A 24,534-nucleotide genomic window follows, 5' to 3' on the forward strand; every position below is an offset into this window, starting at 1 on the left:
GTCACATTCAGGATTGTATCATAATATTCAGCTACTGTTGTGAAATCTCTGCTGTTTCATGATAAGAATGTGTGAAGCAGCCTGGGAAACTTTCCAAGATAGATCCAATTAGACTGGTTGGCCAGAAGACTTGATGGGGGGAAGAGAAAGACACAGAGAAAAAGAAAGGATACATATTTGTGTGTGTATGCAAACTATACACTAGTACATACACGCAAACATCACAGCATATTGAGCATCAGAAATGTTTGGACACTCTTTTTCCAAGATATGACAGTTGACCATTTAACACTTTGATAAAAAAATACCTTCATGGAAATTATTGGTGTTAAACACTGGAAACTACTCAAAAGATTATCAGCTAAACGGGATGATCTCAGGCAAATCTTTATCCAACAGTTCATTAGCAGAACATGAAATGGAATAATGTAGTGATTCCTTACCAGTAAATAAAGAACATTCAGAAATGTAAAATAAAATGGACCTTTCCCATTGGCAGGTTGCTTAAAATGCTTTTGCAAAGTTTCAACAGTCTTTGACCTCTAATCCTAGATACCCTATTTGAAAATCAAATCTTAATGAAATATTGCCACAAAACATCATGTACCAATGACTCATGGAAAACCAAAGACACTTTGATTTTAAATGTATTTCGTCTATCAGCATTTCAAGACACTAGTGCTGCTTGAAAAGCTTTATAATACAGGTTTCAAGATTTAATTAATATGATTGCCACAATTGCCACTATAAAATGTTCCATATTAGTCTAAGGGAAGCAACTTTGAGGAGCATTAAAAATTAGAAACTTAAAATAATACACACATTTTTTACTCTTCGTCCAAGATTTTCTTTATTTTTAAGCTTGTTTTTTTTAAAGAGCTGGAACCTTCCCAAAGGGAATCATCCTACAAGTTTTAACTATGACATTGAATCAATCCTTATTCCCCAATGGCTTTCATTGTTTGATTACAATCAGCTTGAAGTGTTTAACATAAGGCTGACTGTGTGAAATGAAATCTCTGTAGTTTGAATTCTCAGCAGCAACTGATCCATAATAGTCTTGTCTACAGCAGAATTTTAAAATGCTCTCAAGATGCAGATTAATCAACCTAGCTATTAACCAGTAGGGTTCCCTGTACACTTCTTTTTTTCTGACACAGATTTATAATACCTGCATGGTTGACAAAAATCAATTTTCTTCCAGCTCATGTTTGAGAAAGCTGCAATCTTTGAATTGTTGACCCTCCTACATCTATTAAAGGGTCGGTAACTTGTCTGGAAACAAGGTAGCAACCATTTTGGCTATCTCAGGTTTATATAAACATAGTGGATTGGTTTGACTAAAGTTGCAATGCTGTGCATGTTTATTTTATGAAAGCCTCCCTGTATTTCTGATAGATTGGAAGCTAATAATATTTTGCTTTGTTTAGAATCCTAGAACTGGAGAAGTGGGGCACTTTTTGGATTTATGGTAGCTTAACAATAATGGGGATCTTGTAGTGATAGTAGAAGTGAAATAACCCTCATATCAAGGGTTGTTTCACATAAGGAGTCTTTATAGTAATGAAGATAAGCTTCTGTGTAGAAGTACTATACGTAACAGGTTATGTAGCATAAGTGTTAGTAGCATAATGGGATGACGAAATAGTTCTGTACAAATATTATGGTTCACATCTTCCCTCACCTTAATAGGATGATGCATACATTAAAAGTAGGAGCAAAGGACTCTCTTGATCCTGCTGTAGCCAAAATAGCATTAGAGGATTATATTTCCCAGGAAGAAAAAGGAATTCAAATGTACAAAGGGATGCTTTCACATAGATGTGTGACAAATTGTGGTGGAAATGACATTTAATAACTGTGGAAGAAGTATGGGACCAACCAGAAAAAAGATTAGTGCCTTAAGTGACCCTACATATAGAGCAAGCCTTCTGTGCTTTTGGACAATCCTGCATGGTGACAGTACCGTAATCTCTTTGTCTTGGATTCTGTTTGTATGTTCTTGCAGGTAACTGATGTAATTTGAAGTAGTCACCATGGATCATGACATTGCTGACCAGCATCTCAGTGGTGAGTATTACGAATTTTTAACAAACTGGCCAAAAAGCATTCTTTCTGAGGCCATCGTAACCTCAAATGGTCATTGACTGGTCATTAAGTGAGGACTACCTGTGTGGGGAGAATACGTGGGCATATTAGATTACCCATTTTTGAAAAAAATCATAAACCTGTCATTCTTCCAGAGCCTTTGAAATGATTTTTAGACATTTATTTCTTGACTCCACCTCCTCTTTTCCTCACCCACACACCCCAAAGCATAATGTTAGGTTGCAGTCATAAGAACTTCCAGGTCTCATTTTAAGGAAAGTTGGGGGGAATGGGGAAAAAAATCCAAAACAAACAAAGATTTAGATCAGGCGTGGGCACCTATGGCCCCTTTACAACCTGTGTTCTTCAACTTCTACAATTCCTCAGCCAGACATGTTGGTTCAGAAATCCCAGGAGTTAAAGTCCACAGATCATAAAAGGCCATACTTGCCCACCCCTGATTTAAATATGTAGAGAAGCTGTATGTTGTTATGGTTATGCTATTAGCCTTTGGCATAGCACTGATTGTGAGTTTACTTGTTCACAGATTTCATAATTAAGGGAAGCAATATGAAGCCTAAAGCATGAAGTTGAAGTCTTGGCCATGCATTTTGTGCTGAAAAGAAAAATGTTGCTCATGTGAAGGTCTGGACAAATAGGGAAACAGAACAGAAAAAAAGATTCAAAATCTTGTAGAAAAGAAACTAATCACTACGAGGAGACATTGGTCAATTTTAAAACTTGATACTCAGCCTGAAAAAGGATTTGCAAAGATTAAAACAGCAAATATATTTTAGAATTTGTTACAGTGGTTCTTAATAGAGTTTATTAAGCTATTTACATTTTTGCTGAAGACAGTATATACCTACATAATGATGCTGTCATTCAGTTTAAAAAATTTTAAAAAGTATTTGCGCTTTGCCATATATTCCAGCTACTTTACAACAGTTTTCAAGGGGAAAAAAATCTCCCTGCAGTTTGGCGTATCAATTTCCTCCTTTTTCCAGCAGCATTAATCACATAAAAGGCATATTTGTACTGTTGACATAAAATATTTCTGCAAGATGGAAAGGCTCTGGTAGCTGCTTTCTTCTGATAAGAACTTTGTTTTCTTCCAGTCATAAGAAATCCATCTGGGTGGGAAATAGGTGTCTATATTACTGGTGCTCTTGCTCTCCTGGGAATAGCTGGAGTAAACCTATGGAAGTTATGGAAATCGGGTGGCTATCCTGCACCTTCTCCATTTCCAAACTATGACTACAGATACCTAGAACAAAAGTATGGGTCCACATATTCTCAAATCAAACAAAAGGTAAGGAGCAATTAATTGTGACAACAGTGTTAAGAAGCTCATCTGTTGCCACATCCATCCATCCTCTTTGCATGTCATCAAGCATCCTTTAATGAACATCCAACTCTTAATTTTGTCTTGAATATTGCAAATTAAGATGGTGGTGATTATGATAACAAAACTGAAAAGACAGGGGTAGGTTTAAGAAAAGAATCTTGAGCTAGGCATAAAATATAGCAATAGCACTTAGATTTATATACTGCAGTGCTTTACAGCACTTTCTGATTAGTTTACAACATATTGCCCCCAACAATCTGGGTCCTCATTTTACTGCCCTTAGAAGGATGGAAAACTGAGTCTGGTCAGGATCAAACTCCTGACAATGGGCAGAGTCAGTCTGCAATATTACATTCTAACCACTGCACCACCACAGCTATAGTGGTGGAAGGGCACAAAGTTTAGCACTGGTGGCAAAGGCTGAAACCATCTACCATTTGGCACTTTCTCTTCCTCATCTCTCATGTGGTTCCTGACTTAATTTGTTTTTCTCCCTTCTCTCTCCCTCCTCCTTTTTTATATTGTAGCTATTACATTATGAATCCTTGGTTTTTGTCTGTGAACTGCTATGTGCACTGGCCAGGTTGGCAATATACTGTATATATGTAAGAAATCCATAGAAAATGTAGAGGCTTTAAAACTCAGCTGTTATCTAATACAGATAGAAGAGTCTCATAAGGACTCTAGCCCTTCAGCCACAGCCCTTTTCATTTGCTGATTTGTTTAATTGCTTATAAATGCTTAGTTATCTTAAATAAAAATTTGGAGATAATACTGAATTGGTTAAAACATTCTTCCACCAAATTAAAAAGCTAAACTTTGCAATAGTGGTGGTGATAGCACCTGAGGGAAATGTAAATGTATTGAAACAATGGGTGGGATGGATTGTTAAAGTTTATTTTTCCTTTTTGCTTTTCTTAAGTCTACTCTCCCCCAACCATTTGCCTTTGATGGGATAATTGTATCATGAAAAAATTAGGGGGCAGGAAAGAGGTTTTTTCAAGGAGAAGGCCTGAACAAGGAGATGACTTAACAGTCAGCTTTGTGCTATATTTTATATCTCACTCACCATCCCCTGATGTATTGAATCTTGGCAAGATTAATGTCAAGCACAAACTCAAGGCTTGTTATAAATGGAACACAATAATATGAGTAATCCAATAAAACACAAAAACCTATTCTAATGCAGAATAAAAGAATGTACTTTTAAATGGGTGAAAGCCTTAAAGGATATTCAACATTGACTCCCAAATTGACCTGTTTGATTAGATAAATGATAAATATCTATGTTTATTGCTGACTGGAAACATTTTGGACTCTTTGTACAAAACAAAAAAAAATGAACTGAAGATCTGAGATTTTGACAGTTAGATAGGATATATTATAGTAAGAACAGAATCATGGTCTAACTTTAGAAAAGGAGGTAAATTTGCAATTGTACTTAATATTTGCCTCCTTTTTCCTTGTTGCTCTATTTTGGTTTGTATCAATATTTAGTCTTGTTTTTAAAACTTTCAATAAAGTTCTATTTTTTTTTAAAAAAACCTCAATCTTTACCCAACTGGTTTCTAACTAGTATATGTCCCATGATAGAAAAGATCCTGCTCTTTGTAAATGTTAACCTATATTCACACACACACACAAAGAAAAAGAAATTCTCTAAGTTTTTTACATAGAAAAAATAAAAATAAATTAAAGTAGTTCAGTAAGATCTAAAGTAGAGGGCACAATTTAAGTCTCCCTAGCGATGATCAACTGCGATTTGACCAAGAGGTCTGATGAATTCTAACTGTTTTTTCTGGCCATTCAACAATCTCCTTTCCAAATCCCCCAAACCAACACTACAGAATGTAGGATTGAATTCAGTGAAACAAGTCAATGACCATGGTCAGATTTCTCTTGGATGGTTTTTCATAAATGCTTAAAAAGTAACACAACTATGTTACTCCATGGGCCCTTCCCACAACCCCATCCACCCAAAATTCATAGCTGAATATTTTTGTTTTTACTAAAGTGAACCAAAATGCCTTAAAATGACTGGAGAAGTTTTGGAATTTTTATTCAGGCAGGATGTTAGAAAAGCAAGGGATGGGGGAGAAGTCAGAAAGTCCCAAATTTCAGCCAAGAAGTCAGCAATTCAGAGTCCATCTTAAAATGAAAGTTGTTCTGGGAAGATATCTTTTTGTAAAATCCAGTCAAAGAACTTAAAGTATCTCTAAATGTTAATATTAAATATTACTGTTTGCTTGAGTGAGAATAATTTGTCCTATATTTTCTTTCGGAATACATACATATATAAAATACATTACACAGTCCTCTGGGAATAGGTTTGTGGGAATGTTATAACACGTTTCCTTCCAAAATACAATTTTGGCTTTTTTGTTTTTCCCCATAGTTGTTTGGCTCATGAATGGGTATAACACATAGGTGGGTTCCACTTACCTTTGTTATCAGTTTGCAATGGGAGCGCGTGCGGTGCTTCTGTGCATGCGCAGAGTGTCCGTGATGACGTCCAGGCAGGTGGGCAGAGCCTCCCGCTGCCGTTACTACTGGTTCGCAAGATCCGGACCGAACCGGTTACAACCCACCACTGGTATAATAAATGTTTTTCTTTTCATACCAAAGCATAGGCAGGCAGAGAAGACTGATAAGAACATGGCAAGGCAGGAAGCAGAGATTAGATGTGGTTTTGTTGTTAACATTGGCAAACAAAGGAAAATCTGAGATTGTGTATGTTGGATTATTGATCTTCATTCAGAATTAATATAGTCCATCACAGATGAGAGTTTAAAAAGGTAAAGCCATACTTCTACTTTTACATTATGTAGCAGAATCAAGATTACCTGCCTATATATGTGCAGATGTCTGAAGGTAAGAGAGGTATTTTTGTTTCAGAATCTCATTTTGCATTGTGCCAAAGGTACCTGGAGCATAGCTGATGTTAGTGATTTTTTAAATTAAATTAACGAGCACTAGAAAGAGTTGTAGTCTAATAGTAAATTGTGAATTTGGAGTTTAAAATGTGGAGGATCTTAATGTCAGTTCCTGTCAGTCTCAGAATAGATCTGGGAAGACCCTAGTCTAAATCTGATGAGCTGCTGCTATTTAATGTAGACAGAACTGAGCTATTTGTACCAATCTGACACTCAATAAGGCATTATCTATAGATCGCACAGTTTCAGGCACAGTTTAAACAACGTTGCATACACAGTGTTTCTCTTCCAGGTACATTTTCCGAAGACTTTCATTTGTTTTCTCCTCTAGAACTTAAATTTAGAATCATTTTTGTCAAAAGGGTGTATAGATCTCTACATAAATATTGATAGGATTAAATGCAGTCCATAAAGGTAATGTGCACCACAAAGAAATGGAAGGAATAAAACTGGCTTCAGAATTGAAAACAGAAAATAAATGTGCGTGGCCTGAAAATTCAGAGAAAAAAATGTAGGCAACAATGAAGAAAATGCAACTGTCTCAAAGACTAACATTAGTATATATTCATTATTTAAGACACCATCATGGTATTTATTCTTTTCTGAATTCAGAAGTCCTGGGAAGCTAACTTTACCATACCTTTATGCTTACCCTCAAAAAACAAGCCCATCTTGTTCACACAGTTTTAAAAATAAATTAGCCAAGAGAACCACCATCAGTCTTTTGATCCTTCCACAGGACCAGAATTATTAATGAAATGGGCAGCACTCCAAGTATCAACAATGTAGCTAATCTCTTGCCATTGTTATTTGTGATGACATTGTAGTAATGCTAGTAGCACTTCCTAAAAAGTAGTTGTAATGCTTGAAGTGACAAACAGCTATGCAATGTACATCTGGAAGACACAACTTTTAATTCAGCTGTAATTTTCTTCAATGTTTCTTTGCACTGAAAAAATATCTCGTTTTAACTAAGGGAATGTTTTCTGGATGGGGATGTCAGTTTTTCACAATGTGAAAACTTACTTTCATGATATATGAAATATTTTTGTCCATTTTGTTCTGAATATTTTCTTTCTGCTAGCCTATGTTTATAAATAATTAAAATTATATGTTCTACATTTAGCATGCTGAAGTTCAGGTTAACCATGATCTCTGACTAGCTTTCTGTTTTGTTTTGTTTTTAACATTTGCAGAGGGCAGCAAGCAACTTCCGAAAGGCAGGAGAAAGAATATCTCCCGTCTGCAAGCAAAGTTTGAAAATGGACGATGCCTTTGAAAATATTAATGAGTTGGGCACCTTGGAGCTGATGAACAAAGACCTTGAGCTGACTCCTTATGGGCCATTGAGAAAATCAATCTCCACTGACTCTCTAACTTCTGTCTCCTCCATTGGAAATAACTTTGGCCAGGAATTCACAGTGGGACAAATCGAAGTTAACATGGAGTACAATGTGAATTCGAATACCCTGTATGTCACCTTGCTGCAGGGAAAAGATCTGATGGAGAAGGAAGATGTTAATTTTGATTCCTGTTTTGTACGCATCAGTTTACTTCCAGATGAGCAGATTGTTGGCATTTCTAGGGTAAGTTTCTCCATTGCTCATACTTGGTGGCTAACAATTCCCCAGCCTGCATTATACAAGGCTTTTTCAGTCATGCGTACAAGCGTTTAATCTTGAAGATGTTGTATGATATAAATATATTTAGCTGGATAAATAGTTTCATCTTAAAATAGATTTTTGTCCCCAATTACATTTAATTCCAAAATCTGGGCAGATCTTTTAATGTTGAATTTATCTGACTTTCTTCAAAATAGAGAATTTATCTTTATTATTTGTCTGTTGAACACAGCTCCTGCAGTTTACATTGCCACTGCCTTCTTATATGTTCTCTGTAATTTCTATTCCTGGGGGTTTCCCATCCAACTACTAATTCGGCAAAATCCTTGTGGGAGTTCCAAATTATAATTAGTCCTCGCTTAATGATCATTTGTTCAGCAACCATTCAAAGTTATAACTTTGAACTAATGGTATTTATGGCTGGTCCTTGAAGTTATGGCTGTTTTAGTACCCCCATGATCACATGACCAAAATTCAGGTGCTTGGCAGCACACCAGGGGTGGGTTCCATTTACCTTTACTACCAGTTCGCAGTGGGAGCACGCGCTTCTGCGCATACGAGATCACCCATGATGACATTGTGGCGGGTGGGGGGAGCCTCCTGCCGGTTTTACTACTGGTTCTATAGAACCGGACCAAACCGGGAGCAACCCACCACTGCAGCACACACTGCATTTACAATTACAATTTTAAGAAATCCCCCTCATCTCTGCTGGTTTGGTTGCTCTGCACTCCACCACTCCTGGAAACAAACACACATTATATTTATATGTTAAAAAAGAGAAAGTTGAGGGGAGATAGGTGGGTGAGGAAGCGACCATGGCAGGGAAGAAGTGTGAGGTCTCATTCTCGCCTAGCAATGATAGTCCTGACCTAAATACCACAACCAGGACTACTGAAACTGCTAACAATAAATAAGGAGGCCGTGTGATATTTTGCCTAATGACTGCATTGCTTAGTGATGGAAATCCTGACCCCAATTAGGATTGTTACATGAAAACTATCTGTAATCCCAAATTTGCTCTCCTGTTTTGGTAGCATCAGAATGTCTTCACTGCTGGCAGTAAATCTTACACTATTTACTAATCTGAAACAGAATCAAATGTGTTGCAGCCAAAGGCTCAGATGTGCTTGTTGCATAGCCTTTCCTCAATCTGACTCGCCCCAGTTGCATTGGGATTACAACATAACGAAAGTTAAGCTACCTGGGAATTCCAGAAGTTGCCAGAGCACTTCTGCTGTTTTTCCAAATATGGGGAAATGCATGAATGGTTTCTAAAGGAACCACACCACATTACATATGGTCAATGCAAGTACAAGTGGCTCAGGCTTGATTTTAATTAATTTGATGTTACTTTATTAAATAAACTTTTGCTTGTTTTTATATTTTAAAAAATAATACATAATTTCAACTGGTATAATGAGGTATGATTATTTTGCTACCCATATTAAAGTTACTTTTTAATATTTGCTGCCCTTAACTGCTTAAAAGCTTACATGTTGTTTATTTATTTATTTATTTATTTATTTATTTATTTATTTATTTGTAAGATTTATATGCCGCCCTTCTCCGGAGACTCAGGACGGCTTACAATGCTTTTAAGCAATAGCCTTCATACTTTTGTATATACCTGCTTAGTAGGGCTTTTGGCCCCCCCTAAGCAGTGTTCTATTTTATACAAAGTCAGTTTATTGCCCCCACAAACCAGGTCTTCATTTTACTTATCTCGGAAGGATGGAAGGCTGAGTCAACCTTGAGCCTGGTGAGAATTGAACTCGCATTAATTGCAGGCAGCTGGCAGCTAAACACTACTTTAACAGTAGTTTAGTCCAGTGCACCACCAGGCTCCTAATCTATGGTGGTTCTAATTCATCTATGGTGGTCTTTAGAATCATAAACCAGAAATGCATTGAAACAGACAGGAAAATGAGGATTGTACAACATGTTCATTGAGGAGTTTCATTCCTAAACAGAACAGATAATGTTAGACAAATACACTCATAGTTTTTATCACAACACTTGGCTGATGCAGCTTCATTGAATTCTCAGTTTTTTGCTTGAAAAGATCAAGATTTTCCCCATGAACTAATTTTCCCAAAATTATTGAATGAACTGAAAGCTACAGCCCCTTTACGCACACACACACACACACACACACAGAGAGAGAGAGAGAGAGAGAGAGAGAGAGAGAGAGAGAGAGAGAGAGTACCACTGGTTTATTTTTGTTTCCATGTATTGTCATAGATCAAGAGATTATAAAATCCATATAAATTGACACATTTGCTAAACAGGCTTGTACTGCTAGTTGTTGAGTGTCTCGGAGTCATCAAATGATACAGCAGATAATGATATGAAATTCAGCTGGCCAATTTTTCCTTTATCCAGTTCCTTGCAGAATCCATCCTCTTGGGTAATGATCCAACTTGTTGGTTCAGTTACATTCAGATGTTAGAGAGGAACATTAGATCCAAGCAATCCTTGAAACCAGAGGCAAAGAGGAATAATTTGGAGGTATCTGGTATGAAATAGAATCATACCAGATATATTTTGAATCATCATTTGAATCTAGATCTCCACAAAGTTCTGGTCCCACTTAGGGCTCTGCTGCTTTAGGGCACGAGGATGGGGCTATGCACAAAAGTGCTTTTCTTGGACACGAAGGAATATAGTAAATGGGAAATGTCTTCTCCAGGTGGCTTGTATTTGTCTGCAGGTTACTGTAGCCCTTATAATCTATTCTGCCATGCTGACATTGATTGTTCTTTTCGTATTAATACTGTAACTGTTTGCTTCATAGTCACTTAAATCCTAAAATCCTGTGCTGCTTAGAGAAGCCTGCGATGTGATCCAGAATAGTCCCAGAATTCCCTGCAGGGATTAGATATCTGGAGAGTTTCCATTAGATTGAAGCTGTGATTGCCAGACCTTGGCACACTATTGAAGCAACTGACAATTAGAGACCTTTTTACATTCCTTTTTGTCTACCTACCATTTCATCATTCTCTAGAACCAGCATTTGGTTTGAACCTAAAGAAGTAGTGATTAAATTTCAGTGATTGGATTTTGGGTCTTCAAATATGAGTCCATTTAATAATCAGGTGAACAGAACCAGCCCACTCAATTCTCAATATTGTCCCAAGATGGGACAAGACTGTTTTTAATAGGATTTTGGCCAAAGGGTTCTTCTTGTTTTGGTCGACAAACTCTAACAATTCTTCCTATACTAGTTTTTTTTTTTTTTTAATTTGATTTATATGCCGCCCTTCTCTGGAGACTCAGGGCGGCTTACAATGCGTTAAGCAATAGCCTTCATTCTTTTGTATATTTTATACAAAGTCAGCTTATTGCCCCCACAAACTGGGTCCTCATTTCACCTACCTTAGAAAGGATGGAAGGCTGAGTCAACCTTGAGCCTTGGAGAGATTCGAACCAGCAGAAATTGCAGGCAGTTGTGTTAATAACAGGGTGCACTAAACCCCTGTACTATCAAGGCTCAGGTTGACTGTTAGTGATTTTAGTTTGCTGCATTAAACAGGTTTTTTTGGCCTGATATATCTCATTTAACTTAGTGCTTCACTTAATAGGAGTGTTTTATTCTGTTTTCGTCTACAGTCTTTTCTAATCCAGAGTTTAAAGGACCATTGCTTTTAAAACCCTGAACTGATTTGATTAAATTTGGCAAGCTCCTTTCCATTCTATTTTGCCTGCCAATTTTGTCAGAATCTGCTTAGAAGCAAATAAAAAAATACAGCCTTTTGTGTTTATTTGGGCTAGGTAGTAAATTGATAATGCTGGGTTTTTTTAGGTAATAATGTTGTGATTGCAAAGACAATCAGGTTGGATAGATTTGACCAATAATACATCAGATTTTTGTAACATTCTAGATTAGAATTCTTTAGTCTTTTCACATTCCTACTTTAAAATACATGTTAAAGCTGAATTCTTGTAACAATTTCTAGCCAGGTCTGTTGAGGCATAAGGAATGGTATTGTGACTTACAAAGTAGATGCTAGTTCCTAAAACATGAACTAAACAGGGTTTCCCCAAATATAAATGTCGAGAAACATAGATCGACAGTAGAAATGGATTTCTCCACTTTCCTTTTCCTGGCTGACTTGGGCTATATGCACATTGTTCCAAGTAATAATATGTGGAGTGGGCTATGATATTCCGAGTTTTGTTTTTTAAAAAAATCTAATGTTCTCCAGCATTCAGGTGTCCTTTGGGCTAGCATGATAGGAACCCTATAGCCAGTCTCACCACTTACAAATCATTGCTTACAGATCTCATTTACTTCATTTAATTTCATTTACTGTGGTTTACCAATGGCTGAAAGTTCATCTCGCTATTTGGTGTAGCTCTTCGATTAACTACAGCAGGGATGTCAAACTCAAGGCCCGGGGGCCGGATCCAGCCTGCGGGGTGCTTAGATCTAGCCCGCCCTGGAAACAATGAAGGACTATCCCGCGGGGCCTCTGCCAGTGAAAACGGAGCTTGGGAGGGCTGCGTGCAGCCTTTCCAAGCTCCGTTTTCACTGGCAGAGGGTTGCAGGAGGCCGTTGCAGCCTAAAACGGACCTCGCAAGTCCGTTTTCTCTGACAGAGCACTCGGGCCACCACAGGCGCCCCTGACATGATATAGTGTGTTTCTCTTCATTCTTTCACTGAGTAGAAGTCACTGGCAGACTGCATGCAACACTTTTAAAAAGCCATTATCAGGAAGAAACCAGATGAGGGTTTTGGATTAATTTATGACAAGCGGTAAATCCTAGCAAATGTGTTAAGTGAATACACCAAATGACAAGATAAACAGTTAATCATTTATGATAGCTCTTACCATGTTAAACTAAATAAATATGTGAAGCAGGTTCGCATATGTATAGCCACTGTAGTTCATAAGCACTAATTTATGGCTTAGCAGAGCAATGTAGATTTTTCCTGAATCAGGAATTACCTTTGGCATTTATGTACATGGAGCTACGAGATGCACATGCCTACCTCTTAAAAGCCATGTTAGATTTCATCATACTAGGTGGGTTGTTCCCATTAAAGTTAGAAAACTGATAGGTGGACTCCTCAACAACATTGGGTAATGAAACATGTATAGGTTCTATTTCTTCTCTCCCTATCCTAACTGATTCTCCAGGAAAGGATTTTCTTATGCGCCGAAGGATAGTACATATTAATTGTGAATCTAAGCCTTCTTTTTGTCCTCAGCTGAATAATGAGATTCATTTAAACAAACACCTTTGCAGCGGGATCTCTGAGAATCTTCTCATGCTGCCTCATCTTCTCTAGGTTTTAAATAGGCTGCATTGCTATCACTGCATGTCTGTTTCACTAGCAGTACAGCTGACTGATTGAGGGCACTGTAAGAAAAATGTTTCTAGGACACCAGTCTTTAACTTTCTGAGATTAGGACCGACAGTATTTTTCACTCAAACTGTACCCTAACTCAGTTATTCTTCACCTGGAGTGCTGAAGAGACCCATTGTGCATTAGGCCTGAATGTCTGCAGCAAAGCTATTTGGCTGTTGTCAAGGCTTGGACTTAATATTACAGGGTTCAGAGCAGAAACCAGTGCTCATACCGCTACATGTGCAATAGCTTTGTCGTGGCGCACATTCATGCTCAATCTTATCAAAGTGATGTTGGCATGGCAGGAATACAGAGTGCACAAGGGACGGTACATTTGGGAACCAGCTTCCTAAATAATTTATGTAGTTAGATTGCCACTGCAGAGAGGCTATTTACGTCCAAATGGATTACAGTAGAGAATCCCAAAATTAAAAACCAAAACTCCAATGTAAGAAGAAGCAAATATTAGGGTTGACAACATCTGAATCAGCTCTTATGATTCTGGTTTGAATCAGTGCTGATCTGCAGCCCGTAGCAGTTGGTTGTGGCACCATGTTATAACAAAATACTTTCTTTTTCATTTCTGCCATGGTTTGCTGTTAGATATAATAACGTAGACTATGTTGTGGTTCTGATTATTTTACAATGTTACCATTTTCATGGTTTTAAGACTGGGTTTCAAGATTATTTTTAAAAAATAATTCAGCAGCTTATTTCATATTGATACCGTGTTTCCCCAAAAATAAGACCCTGTCTTATATTTTTTTGAACCCTGAAATAAGCGCTTGGCCTTATTGCCATGCGCTCAAAGCCTGATTGGGCTTATTATCAGGGGATGTCTTATTTTGGGGGGAACAGGGTAGAATATAAGAACATAGGAATACATGCAGCAGTGTTGGAATAGCTGAATGCCATCATAGATCACAAGTGGCTATGCAGATGCCTATTGGCCAGCAGGAGATGGGAAGAATTAGTTTAGATACAGAAAAAACTAGCTTTCAACCAATATAAAGGTAAAGGTTCCCCTCGCATATATGTGCTAGTCATTTTCAACTCTAGTGAGTAGTGCTCATCTCCGTTTCAAAGACAAAGAGCCAGCGCTGTTCGAAGACGTCTCCATGGTCATGTGGCTGGCATGACTAAACCGGTAGTAAAAAATTTCTATATTTATGTTCTACACTACATCTATTACTGTGTTCATAATTCATGGCCATTACTTACGGTCTCCTCAGTCTCCCCTGAGTACTAATAAAGACTCATTAGCTGCTATTATTCAAAACACTGGACTTTTAAGAAAATAAGCAACATTTGTAGACCATTCCCCATCTAAAATTACTCCTCTTCATTATTAGTAAAAGTCCTAAATGGTAATCACATCCTCTTTATGGTAATGTTATGCCAGCCTCTCTGTATTATCTGTATTATCCTGGGATAATATCAGTCCAACTTTGGAATTCACTTTGCTTGGCTGTCTACATTTCTAGTTGAGTTCTTCTTCATCTTGTAAACCAATTAAATAATATTCATCAGCTCTTTGCTACTTTTGTGCTTCATGAATTCTACTTTGTCTTTCCGTGTCAGTATTAATTCAACATAGCAAAGTCTTATACTTGTATTGATGCTTGCTAAAATAGCCAAACCAATCCAAATTTGCACAGTAGATTGCAAGTGTGGCTGCAGACTCTCTTTGCTGTTGTTGAAATTTTGATTTGCATTCCACTTTTCTGTAGTGAAGACACTCAAGAAAGTTAAATTCCCCAAGCCAGGAGAAAAAAAACCTGACCCAACCTATTGGCATGATATGGTCTCATCTCTATATCATCATTCCACTTTACTGCTCGTTTCTTCAGCCACTCTGTGTCCTCATTTAATAACGGTATTCAGAAGAGGATGAAATTTATCACTGAGAAATGCAAATAATACTTTTTAAGTCTCCATCTTAGAGACTTTGGCCTCTTCTACTCATCCGCTGGCTGGACTCCTTTTACAATTCTCTGTACTTTTATACAGCAGTTTGAGTAGTTTGGGGGCTGTTCCCTGGATCTTTGGTTGAAAACTAAGAGAGAAGAGGATTCATTCATCTGGCCAGGAGCAGGAGGCTCCCTCCATTCAGAGCCTCCCCCGCTTTTTCTTTGTTGGATTTCCATTTACAGGAAGAAAAAAATAGTGTGGGATGCCCACCCAATTACATGCCCACCCAGCCAGGCCCACTCAGTCACATGACCACCCAGCCAGGCCCACTCAGTCACATGACCACCTGGCCATGCCAACTCAGTCATATGACCACCAAGCCACGCCTATGAAATCAGTTGTTTAAAAAATTTGAATCCCACCACTGTGTGGGATGTGTGGCAAAGCTATGCCTCACTTTTTTGAAGATAGGGTAGAAATGAGGCTGCAACATTGTCTGCATTTCTGACAGGAGGAAGGAAACCCCAGAAGCCTGAAGGCATGATAAGTGGGGGGGGGGGGATTACCATACCCCACATTTTCAGTAGAAATGCTAAAGACTCTTCTTGTATCTTTTCATTTAGAGAATGAACTGATCCAAAAGTTGTAGGCTCAGCTTCCTAAGATCTAAATAAGACCCACAGCAGTGTGTATGAAGAGGCATTTTGTGTTTATTAAAGAAAAAAAATCTTCTGCTAGCCTTGAATTCCATAATATTCAATTGTTGGCATATGAGGCTGTTCCCTTTTCTTCTTCTTCCCATATGCCCAGTACTTCATCAGCTACTTTCCAAGAGTATTTTTTTATGATAAAAGGTCATTCTAGTGTAATCTACCTGAAGTAAAGTCAAACTGAATGTAGTGAGGTTAATTTCTGTGAGAAAAGGCAAGATACTTTGCAATCCCATACTTTCTAATGGGATTTTGGTAGATGGCTTGCTGAAGTTAGGCTTTGAAAGTTCCTCCACCAAAGTGTGTTATGAATAACCATGTTACAGAGCCATTATGGTGTGGTGGTTACAATGCAATATTGCAGACTAATTCTTCCCAAAGCCAGAAGTTCGATCTTGATCAGCTCAAGGTTGACTCAGCCTTTCATCCTTCCGAGATTGGTAAAATGACGACCTAGCTTGTTGGGGACAATATGTTGATTATGTAAATCACTTAGAGAGGGCTGTAAAGCATTATGAAGCAGTATATAAGTCTAAGTACTAGTGCTATTGCTTTAGTTCCGGGTCCAAAACTACCAACTTGTCTCTTTGGGAGTTTCTGTCTACATTATGGTAAAATATCAAATCAGAAGGCTTTAAGAGCTAGGGTGGTTATTAGAGATGGTTTGATTCCATCTGAATTAATTATTATGATACACACAGGAAAAGCTATTGTGCAGTACGACAAGAGTGAAATCTAATCTAATGCCTTGGTATGTGTGTGCCATCTCTTTTTCTGGCACCCTGCACGTCTTCATTCCACACCACATTGGTTCTGTCACTTTGCATACTTCTAATTGTGCATCCGAGGCCTCTGCTGCAGTGCGGTTCTCTTTGACAGCTTCCAGAAGACATGAAATTTGGGGAATCTGTCAAGGACTTCAGAGGAGATAGAAGCCATTTGATTTTTAGCACATTTATTTATCACCCTAGCTGAGAAATGTTCCCATTGATCCAGAGAGAAAAGAGTCAGTTCCTGCTGGGTTATATAATCCTTTGACAATTTACACATACCATGGTTGCTGGGGAAACAAAAAGTTTAAAGTTCCTGAAAGATGTGTGTTTGAGAGTCCAGAAATGAATAAATAATGTTTTGAAAGAAGTTAGTCACCTCAATGGGGAAATCCTCAGATTATCTGATAAATTGAAACATTCACATTTGTTGTATTTTGTTTAATCTACTTCGATTGGCATAGAGCCCCATGTTTTCCCAATGATCATATTTTGCAGACTACAAATCACTCTATTCCTGAGCTGTATTTTTGACAAATGGGCCATAGTATTCCCACTGAAGTAGGAAATCCTTGGCTAAAACTCCATATGGCAATCGTTCTTCCCTATAACGCACAATAGAAGTTTTCTAATACGAATGTGTGTAAATCATTGAATTTACTGTGGAATGTCTAGGAATCCAAATGTGACAATGGGTACAATGAATAGACAGGTAGAGAGGTATTACTGCTCTCGTCAGAAGGAGAAAAGCCAGCCAAATAGAAGCCAGTTTTCCTATAATATCATCAGCCCTTTGAGGTATCAAAACCATGAACCCTAATGCTATTTGTCTATATACTACTAAAACTCTTGTTCCTGTAACTTTTAACTGGGCAAAACAATGCATTGTAGGATAGAGCAACCCAGATACCTCAAATAGACTAATTTACAGAATATGCTTACATTTTGGGACCTATGATCCCAGGGAATTGAAATATGCCAAATTTTATAAAACAGTTTATGACATATAGCGTAGAGCAAATTTTAATGAGTTTTTCAGAACGGCTCCCATTATTCTTCTGAAGTTATCTCTTTGAAGTTTTTCATCTACTTATGATGCAATTTTTTAAATTGGTTTCTATTCTATATCACATTTCAATAAATTTATACATATACACTAGTACAGGTAAATCTTGTTTAAAGACCACTATTGGGACCAGCAATCTGTCACTGAATGATGCGGTTGTCAAGCAAAAAATTGCATGGCTGCAATTCAATTTACAAACTCACTTCCATTACAGTCATTAATCAAGACATCCACAGTCATTAAGCAAAATACCACATGACTGCAACCTGCAGTTTTATTGGCAACTCCTCCGTTGACTCTGTTCATTGGAATCCAGGTGTAAAAGTTGCAAATGAGCATCATATGATCACGGGGATGCTGCAACAGTTGCAAATTTCCTTTTTCAACTTTGTAACTTTGATGTCACTAAACAATTTTGGAATCTCTACACTAATAAATCCTGCACTGTCATCTTGTGAATACATAGAGAAGATATTTCCCATTGCAATGTGACCTGTTACTGATTATGAACATTTAATTTTTGCTTGATGGCTTATTTTATTTTATTTTATTTTATTTTATTATATTATATTTTATTATATTTTATTTTATTTATTTGTCAAGCATATATAAGATAACAAATAAAAGTATAAACATAATTTGAATACATGAAAAGAGTAAGAGTAAAAAGGAATATTAGGATAGGGATGGTAGGCATGCTGGTGCACTTATGCACGCCCCTTACAGACCTCTTAGGAATGGGGTGAGGTCAACAGCTCTTAAATTTTTGTATTCTATGTGTTTTATCTTGTGCCTGTTCACCGCCCTGAGTCCTTCGGGAGTAGGGCGGTATATAAATCAAATGAAATGAAAATGAAATGAAGTGAACAGTAGACAGTTTAAGGTTAAAGTTTTGGGGGTTTGGGGAAGAAACCACAGAGTCAGGTAGTGCATTCCAGGCATTGACTACTCTGTCACTGAAGTCATATTTTCTGCAATCAAGTTTGGAGTGGTTTACCTTGAGTTTGTATCTATTATTCCTCGTGTATTGTTGTAGTTGAAGCTGAAGTAGTTTGCTGGGTTCTCTGAGGTAATTCTGTATTTTCTAGGCACCAAGCTATTGTCAAGCAGTTGGAGACACTAGAGGAAACAGAATGGAAGAAGTTTAATCTTGTTTCACGCAGTACACTGGGCCCTGGAGTCTTCAATAGACTAATGCTCTACTTGAGCATTGTAGAGGCAGTTGCAAGGAGGTTGAGAGGGTTATTAACAAACTCAGTGGCAAAGGTCTACAGGGTGGTGTATGGGGCAGAGGGAGGAAGGGGGAGAGAGAGGGAGGGGGAGGGAGGGGGAGAGAGAGAGAGAGAAAAGCGGAGCATGGTTGCTCTGTGGATAGCAGCTTCACAAATTGTTTCCCTTTGATTTTTCTCTGAACATTTTCAGCTTTTGCCTCCCTGAAGGGGAAGTGGATGAAATGAGAAATCTACTGTAAAGATAGTTGATTGCAGCTGCTGATGGAGACGGTGAAAGGATTTGTGGGGCAGGAAGTCATCTTGTGAATGGACCCTGTTTACTGTACTTCCTTACAAAGATTAAAAGGTCTACCTCCTCAGCAGAACTGCAGACTTAATCATTCTGCTCAGAAACCTCCCACGCACCCAAGACAGGGGAGGGAGAGGACCAGCCAGTGGAGCAGGAGGAAGGTTCATTTCGCCCATGCGTTTTCAAGCACAGGCACCTCATTTTAATCTAAATTCTCTTAACATGTTGTGACTAATGTTAATTGCAGCAAATAAATAGAAATAAAGTCTTTCTATCTTACAGATGAGATTAAAAAAGAATTGTCTCTTTCTCTGAGACCTGCTTACAGTTTCTAATGTAATGTGATTCTGTTGAAATTTGTTGTGTTTTATTTGTAACATTTAGTCCCATCTAGCTCTAATTCCAGGACTTTCCATCTTTTATTCAGCCCATATTCTCTACTGGACAGTGGTGAAATCCTCCGCGGTTTGCCACTGGTTCGCTGCCTGCTCATGCACGGTGTGCGCCAAACACGCATTGTGTGCATGCATGCGCAGTACATGCCAAATGCATGCACCGTATGCACCAAACGCGCAATTCACGCAGAAAAAGGACGCTTAATAAGGTAAGTAGAACAGTGAGGGGGGAAACAGCTGTGCCGCGCTATTTAGATTAGCTGGAAAGCAGGATTTCCTGCTTTCTAGCAAATATAAATCACGCAGCACAGCTGATTGTCAGAAATACCGGTTCGGACCAACCGGTAGCTTTTTTTTTTACTACCAGTTCGCCGAACCAATAACTTTTATCACTACCGGTTCACTCGAACCGATGCAAACCATTAGGATTTCACCACTGCTACTGGGGCGGTTAGACTAAGATCACACCCAGTGGATTTCATGCTGACATAGGGATTTGAATCTGGGTCTCCACAATCCAACAGCAATTGCTATCCCAGGCTGTTGCAGAGCTAGGATCCAGAACTCTAGCAGAAAGAGCAAGAAAGTTCCCTATCCACGTATAGAGCCCCTTTTCCTTAGAGTAGGAGAAGCTAAATAAGATGGATACCTCTGCAATACGGCCTCTTTTTTTTTTTTTTTTTTTTTTTTTTTTTTTTTAGAAACAGCAGCAGGGCCCTCTGGTGCTAGCAAAATACCAATCACTGTACTTGCTCATTATATTTAATTGGTTGTATATGTCCCTATACTATGCCTGACATTTTCCTCCTCTGTAGTTAATACAAAGATTGAAGATGATTTAATTTGGGGGAATAATGCAGAGGAGAACTACTTAGTTTTCTCGTCACGGGTCCTTTTTCCTTATGCAAAGAAAAAAAGATTTCTGGAGAGATTGTGGGTCATCCCTAAAAAGAGATATTGATAAGATTGAGCGAGTCCAAAGTCGGGCAATAAAAATGGTGCAAGTTCTGAGGGACAAAACATATCAGGAGAGGTTGGAGGAACTGAATAGGTGCAGCTTGGAGGGAAAGGGATGAAAACCTTTAAATATTAAGAGTGTAAATGAGGTTCTAGAAGGCACTGTTTTCAATATTAAGCTAAAATCAAGAAAATGGAGACATAACCACAAACTGACACAAAGGGTGTTCAAAAGTGAGTCAAAACCCTCAAACAGCAGATTTGATGGACCCATAGTCCTTTTTCTGCCATCAGTTTTCTACCCTGTTTCCCCCAAAATAAGACATCTCCTGATAATAAGCCCAATTGGGCTTTTGAGCACATGGCAATAAGGCCAAGCGCTTATTTCAGGGTTCAAAAAAATATAAGACAGGGTCTTATTTTCAGGGAAACACGGTATGTTTCTAACTATCACATCTACTTTAGCTTTATGAAAGATTAAAATTTTATTTATATGAATACTCAGTTAGAATCAAGAAATCCGATATGCAGGAATATGCAGCCAGCAAAATAGAATTCATAGAAGGTGAACAACTTACAAGCAATTAAAGAACTGTAAAATGAAATCAAGAGCTTCTGGAATGAAAGAGGACAACTGAAGGAGAAGATCAATAAATTCAAGAAAATTTCTCTTCGTCACTGGTTGGGTTTTTTCAGGATTCTTGTGGGTCGGAATGGTAGCAAAACAGGGTTTTGCCATTTTTAATGCTTACATCAAACCAGATCTGTTCTGTTCTTTTTGTTGTCCTCATCAAGACACTGAAAATTCTGCCTGCTGTATTTCCCAGTATTTTAATGCTGCAGCTGCCGTTTACCCACACATCTGGGCAGTCTGAATAGAGAACTCTACTGCCAGTGCTATCTTCAAAAGGGGGACCTGGTTGGAATCAACTCCTTGCACCTGCTGTTCGCAGGGCGTGTAAGGTTCCATTGAGCAAATAGCAATTGGGGGGGGGAGGGTTATAGAAAGTATTGTAAGGTAGATGAACCTTTACAGAAATATTCAATAACTGTTACTTAGGCAAAGGGGGCTCAAGCATTTTTGAAATGTAGAACTGTGAAATAACATCTTGAAGTGGCTGAGACAAACATCTCTCTAATTCAGTGAACTGTAAGATGGAGGAGGAGGTATATATTCAGTTTTAACCTGATTTAACCTTCCTTCAAAGGTCTGGTCTACTTAGCAGGGTTCTGGGGAGGGGAGGGGAGGGAAGAGTTTTATTTTTAGGAAACAGACCCTTAATTACTTAGAACCCTGATTCTGATCACAACTGTGCAGGCGCACACAGCTATTTCTTCTTGCTGTTTTTAAATTGTGCAAAGCCAGTCTGTATGATAAGTGTCATATCTACATGGGCTCTTGTATCAGGAGAGATCCTAAATTGCTCTCTTTGAAGGAAATTAATCCTATGAACTGCTTCAGATTGTTGACTGCATTATGACAGCTCTAATGGCCGTGTGTGGTATTTCCCTGAAGATAATGTTGGGCTCTGCCTCCTATGGCCATTCACTAACATAAAACTTCTAATTTTGGGAGCTATTACTGCTTAAATAATGGAATCATAACTGATTTAATACAAACAGCTTGGACAGTGAGTGTAACAAAAATACTGTAACTGGCAAAAAGTACACAGCACATTATTCACAGAGGAAACACAGAAGTCAGCGCTATGGATTTTGCACAATGCCTAAGCCAAAATTAGGGAATTTTCTCTAACCCTCTGACCCAGGACTGGAAAATGCTTCTGGATTAATAAAAAATGGTAGTGCTGGGCACAGACAGCAGCTATAAACTAAGATCTGTCAGTATGAGGCCAGAAGCCAGAGAATCAGCAAACAGTTATAGAAGTAATTAGTATGGATCACAATACCTAAATAGGAATTCTGGCAGATGGAAACAGAGACACAGACACCCAAAGGAAAATGACTGAAGGTGGCCAAGCCTGAACTGATAGTTTTAAGTCTTTCATAAAAACCACTTTTTTCTTGCTTAAATTCTGAGATTCGTCCTATAATGCAGGGTAATATGTAAAACAGAGCCAAAAATATCATCCAAATACTGCAATCTGAATAGACAAAACACAATTAAGAGCTGTTGTGGTGTGGTAGATAGACTAGACTAAGGAAATGTTGTTCAGATCACAAAACCCACCTCTTCACTTTAGCCAGGCTTTCAGCTTCTCTAGATTATCACAGGGGTAAAATAGGAACAAGGGAGAACGCAATGGCCACCTTTAGGAGAATCAGACATGTGCTTGCAAGATTCTGAATACATAATTATGAACCCCCATCCAAGTGACAACGATTAATCCATTTGATAGGCTCTATACCACCCTGGGGTCCCAGGTCTGTTGACAAAGCCATGTCTTCAGGTCCTTTCAAAAGAGTATCAAGGTGAGGGCCAATCTTATCTTTGCAAGGATGATGTTCCTCAGGGGGGAGCCATCCCGGGGAAGACCTTTTTTCTAGGTGGCACTGGATGGACCTCCTTACCCTGTCTCCCTGATCCCGTGATTGGGTAGATATAGTTGGAAAAGATGGTCCTTCAAATAAGGCCCATTGAAGGCCTTGCAACAGTAAATCCCCACAGAACCTTTTCTAGTCTAGTACATAACTGTTTCTGAGAGCTGAGGTTTCTGAGGAATCTCCTTTTGCTGGCCTCTGGCAACTGCGATCTCTGTAGCATTCACATTGCTACATATGTTATAGCAGTTGTGGCTCCGAACCTGCGAGTAGATCTTTCATTTTACCCCACTGCAAGGAAGGTTGATTTGGTGTCTTCTGCTCTGGTCTCTCTTTTAGCACTCCTTGGGACTCTTCGCGGGCCATGCTGTATTTGAAGAGCAGTTGAAATGTGCTGTTGCTGGAAAATGGACTGTGATTTCCCTCTCTCCCCTCATTCTGCAATAGCCTGTTTCTCATTAGATCAGGATTTAACTGTCCTACAGAACAATTTGCGGTGAACTGCGGAAAACCTGCAATTTAGAATCGGGATCATTGTGTTGTAGACTCGTTTTAATAACAGTATCACTGCTCTTTGTAGGGATAAGGAACAGTCCCTGCCTCTATAGATTTCTGCTAGTGCCATTCGTGACTTTTGTTTATTAAACTTCTCTTTGGGGGAGTCTTCAGGTCAGGGAATAAGAATAAGATAAAACATCCTTTATGCATTGTCAGTTATGGTTTTCGGTAGCTCAATTTTATTTCGATTTTCTAATCTATTAAGTGGCTACTAACAATGTTCATGGTGGCGCAGTGGTTAGTAGTACTGCAGGCTACTTCTGCCGGCTGCCAGCAGTTCGGCAGTTTGATTCTGACCGGCTCAAGGTTGATTCAGCTTTCTATCCTTCCGAGATCAGTAAAATGAGGAGCATTTGGGGGGCAATAGGCTGACTCTGTAAACTGCTTAGAGTGGGCTGTAAAACATTGTGAACTGGTATATAAGTTTAAGTGCTTTTGCTATTGCTACTATTTCATGATTTAAAAAAAAACTTCTCTTTAAAAAGAGTGACAGCTTCATCTCCCTAGCCATGGGTGGCCTTTTTAACTTGAATATGTTTAAACCTCTTCTGCTGTTCTTCTCTTTTTCTATATAGATCCAAAGAAGTGCTTACTCGGTCTTCTTTGATGAGAAGTTTTCCATTCCCTTGGATCCTTCCACATTGGAGGAAAACAGCTTGAGATTCTCTGTTTTTGGCATTGATGAGGATGAGAGAAACATCAGCACTGGTGTGGCTGAGCTGAAGTTATCCGACTTGGGTATCTTTGTCCGGCCTTTCAACGCCTGGCTTTATCTGCAAGACATGAATAAGGTAAGA

The 24,534-nt window shown here is 38.5% G+C and overlaps 1 protein-coding gene across 1 annotated transcript in view; it reads left to right on the top strand.

The window, feature by feature from the left end:
- Positions 1-24,534, top strand: part of SYT12 (synaptotagmin 12) — a 44,104-nt gene that overhangs the window by 14,525 nt on the left and 5,045 nt on the right. Inside the window, exons 2-5 of the mRNA XM_070957364.1 lie at positions 2,009-2,070; positions 3,207-3,400; positions 7,566-7,955; positions 24,313-24,528. Coding sequence (XP_070813465.1) covers positions 2,037-2,070; positions 3,207-3,400; positions 7,566-7,955; positions 24,313-24,528 — 834 coding nt within the window. The 5' untranslated portion in view covers positions 2,009-2,036. The remainder of the gene's footprint in view (positions 1-2,008; positions 2,071-3,206; positions 3,401-7,565; positions 7,956-24,312; positions 24,529-24,534) is intronic.

Source organism: Pituophis catenifer, unplaced genomic scaffold (genome assembly GCF_029215685.1).
Source record: "Pituophis catenifer annectens isolate HBS135680 unplaced genomic scaffold, rPitCat1.0.hap2 SCAF_1, whole genome shotgun sequence".
NCBI classification, from domain to species: domain Eukaryota; kingdom Metazoa; phylum Chordata; class Lepidosauria; order Squamata; family Colubridae; genus Pituophis; species Pituophis catenifer.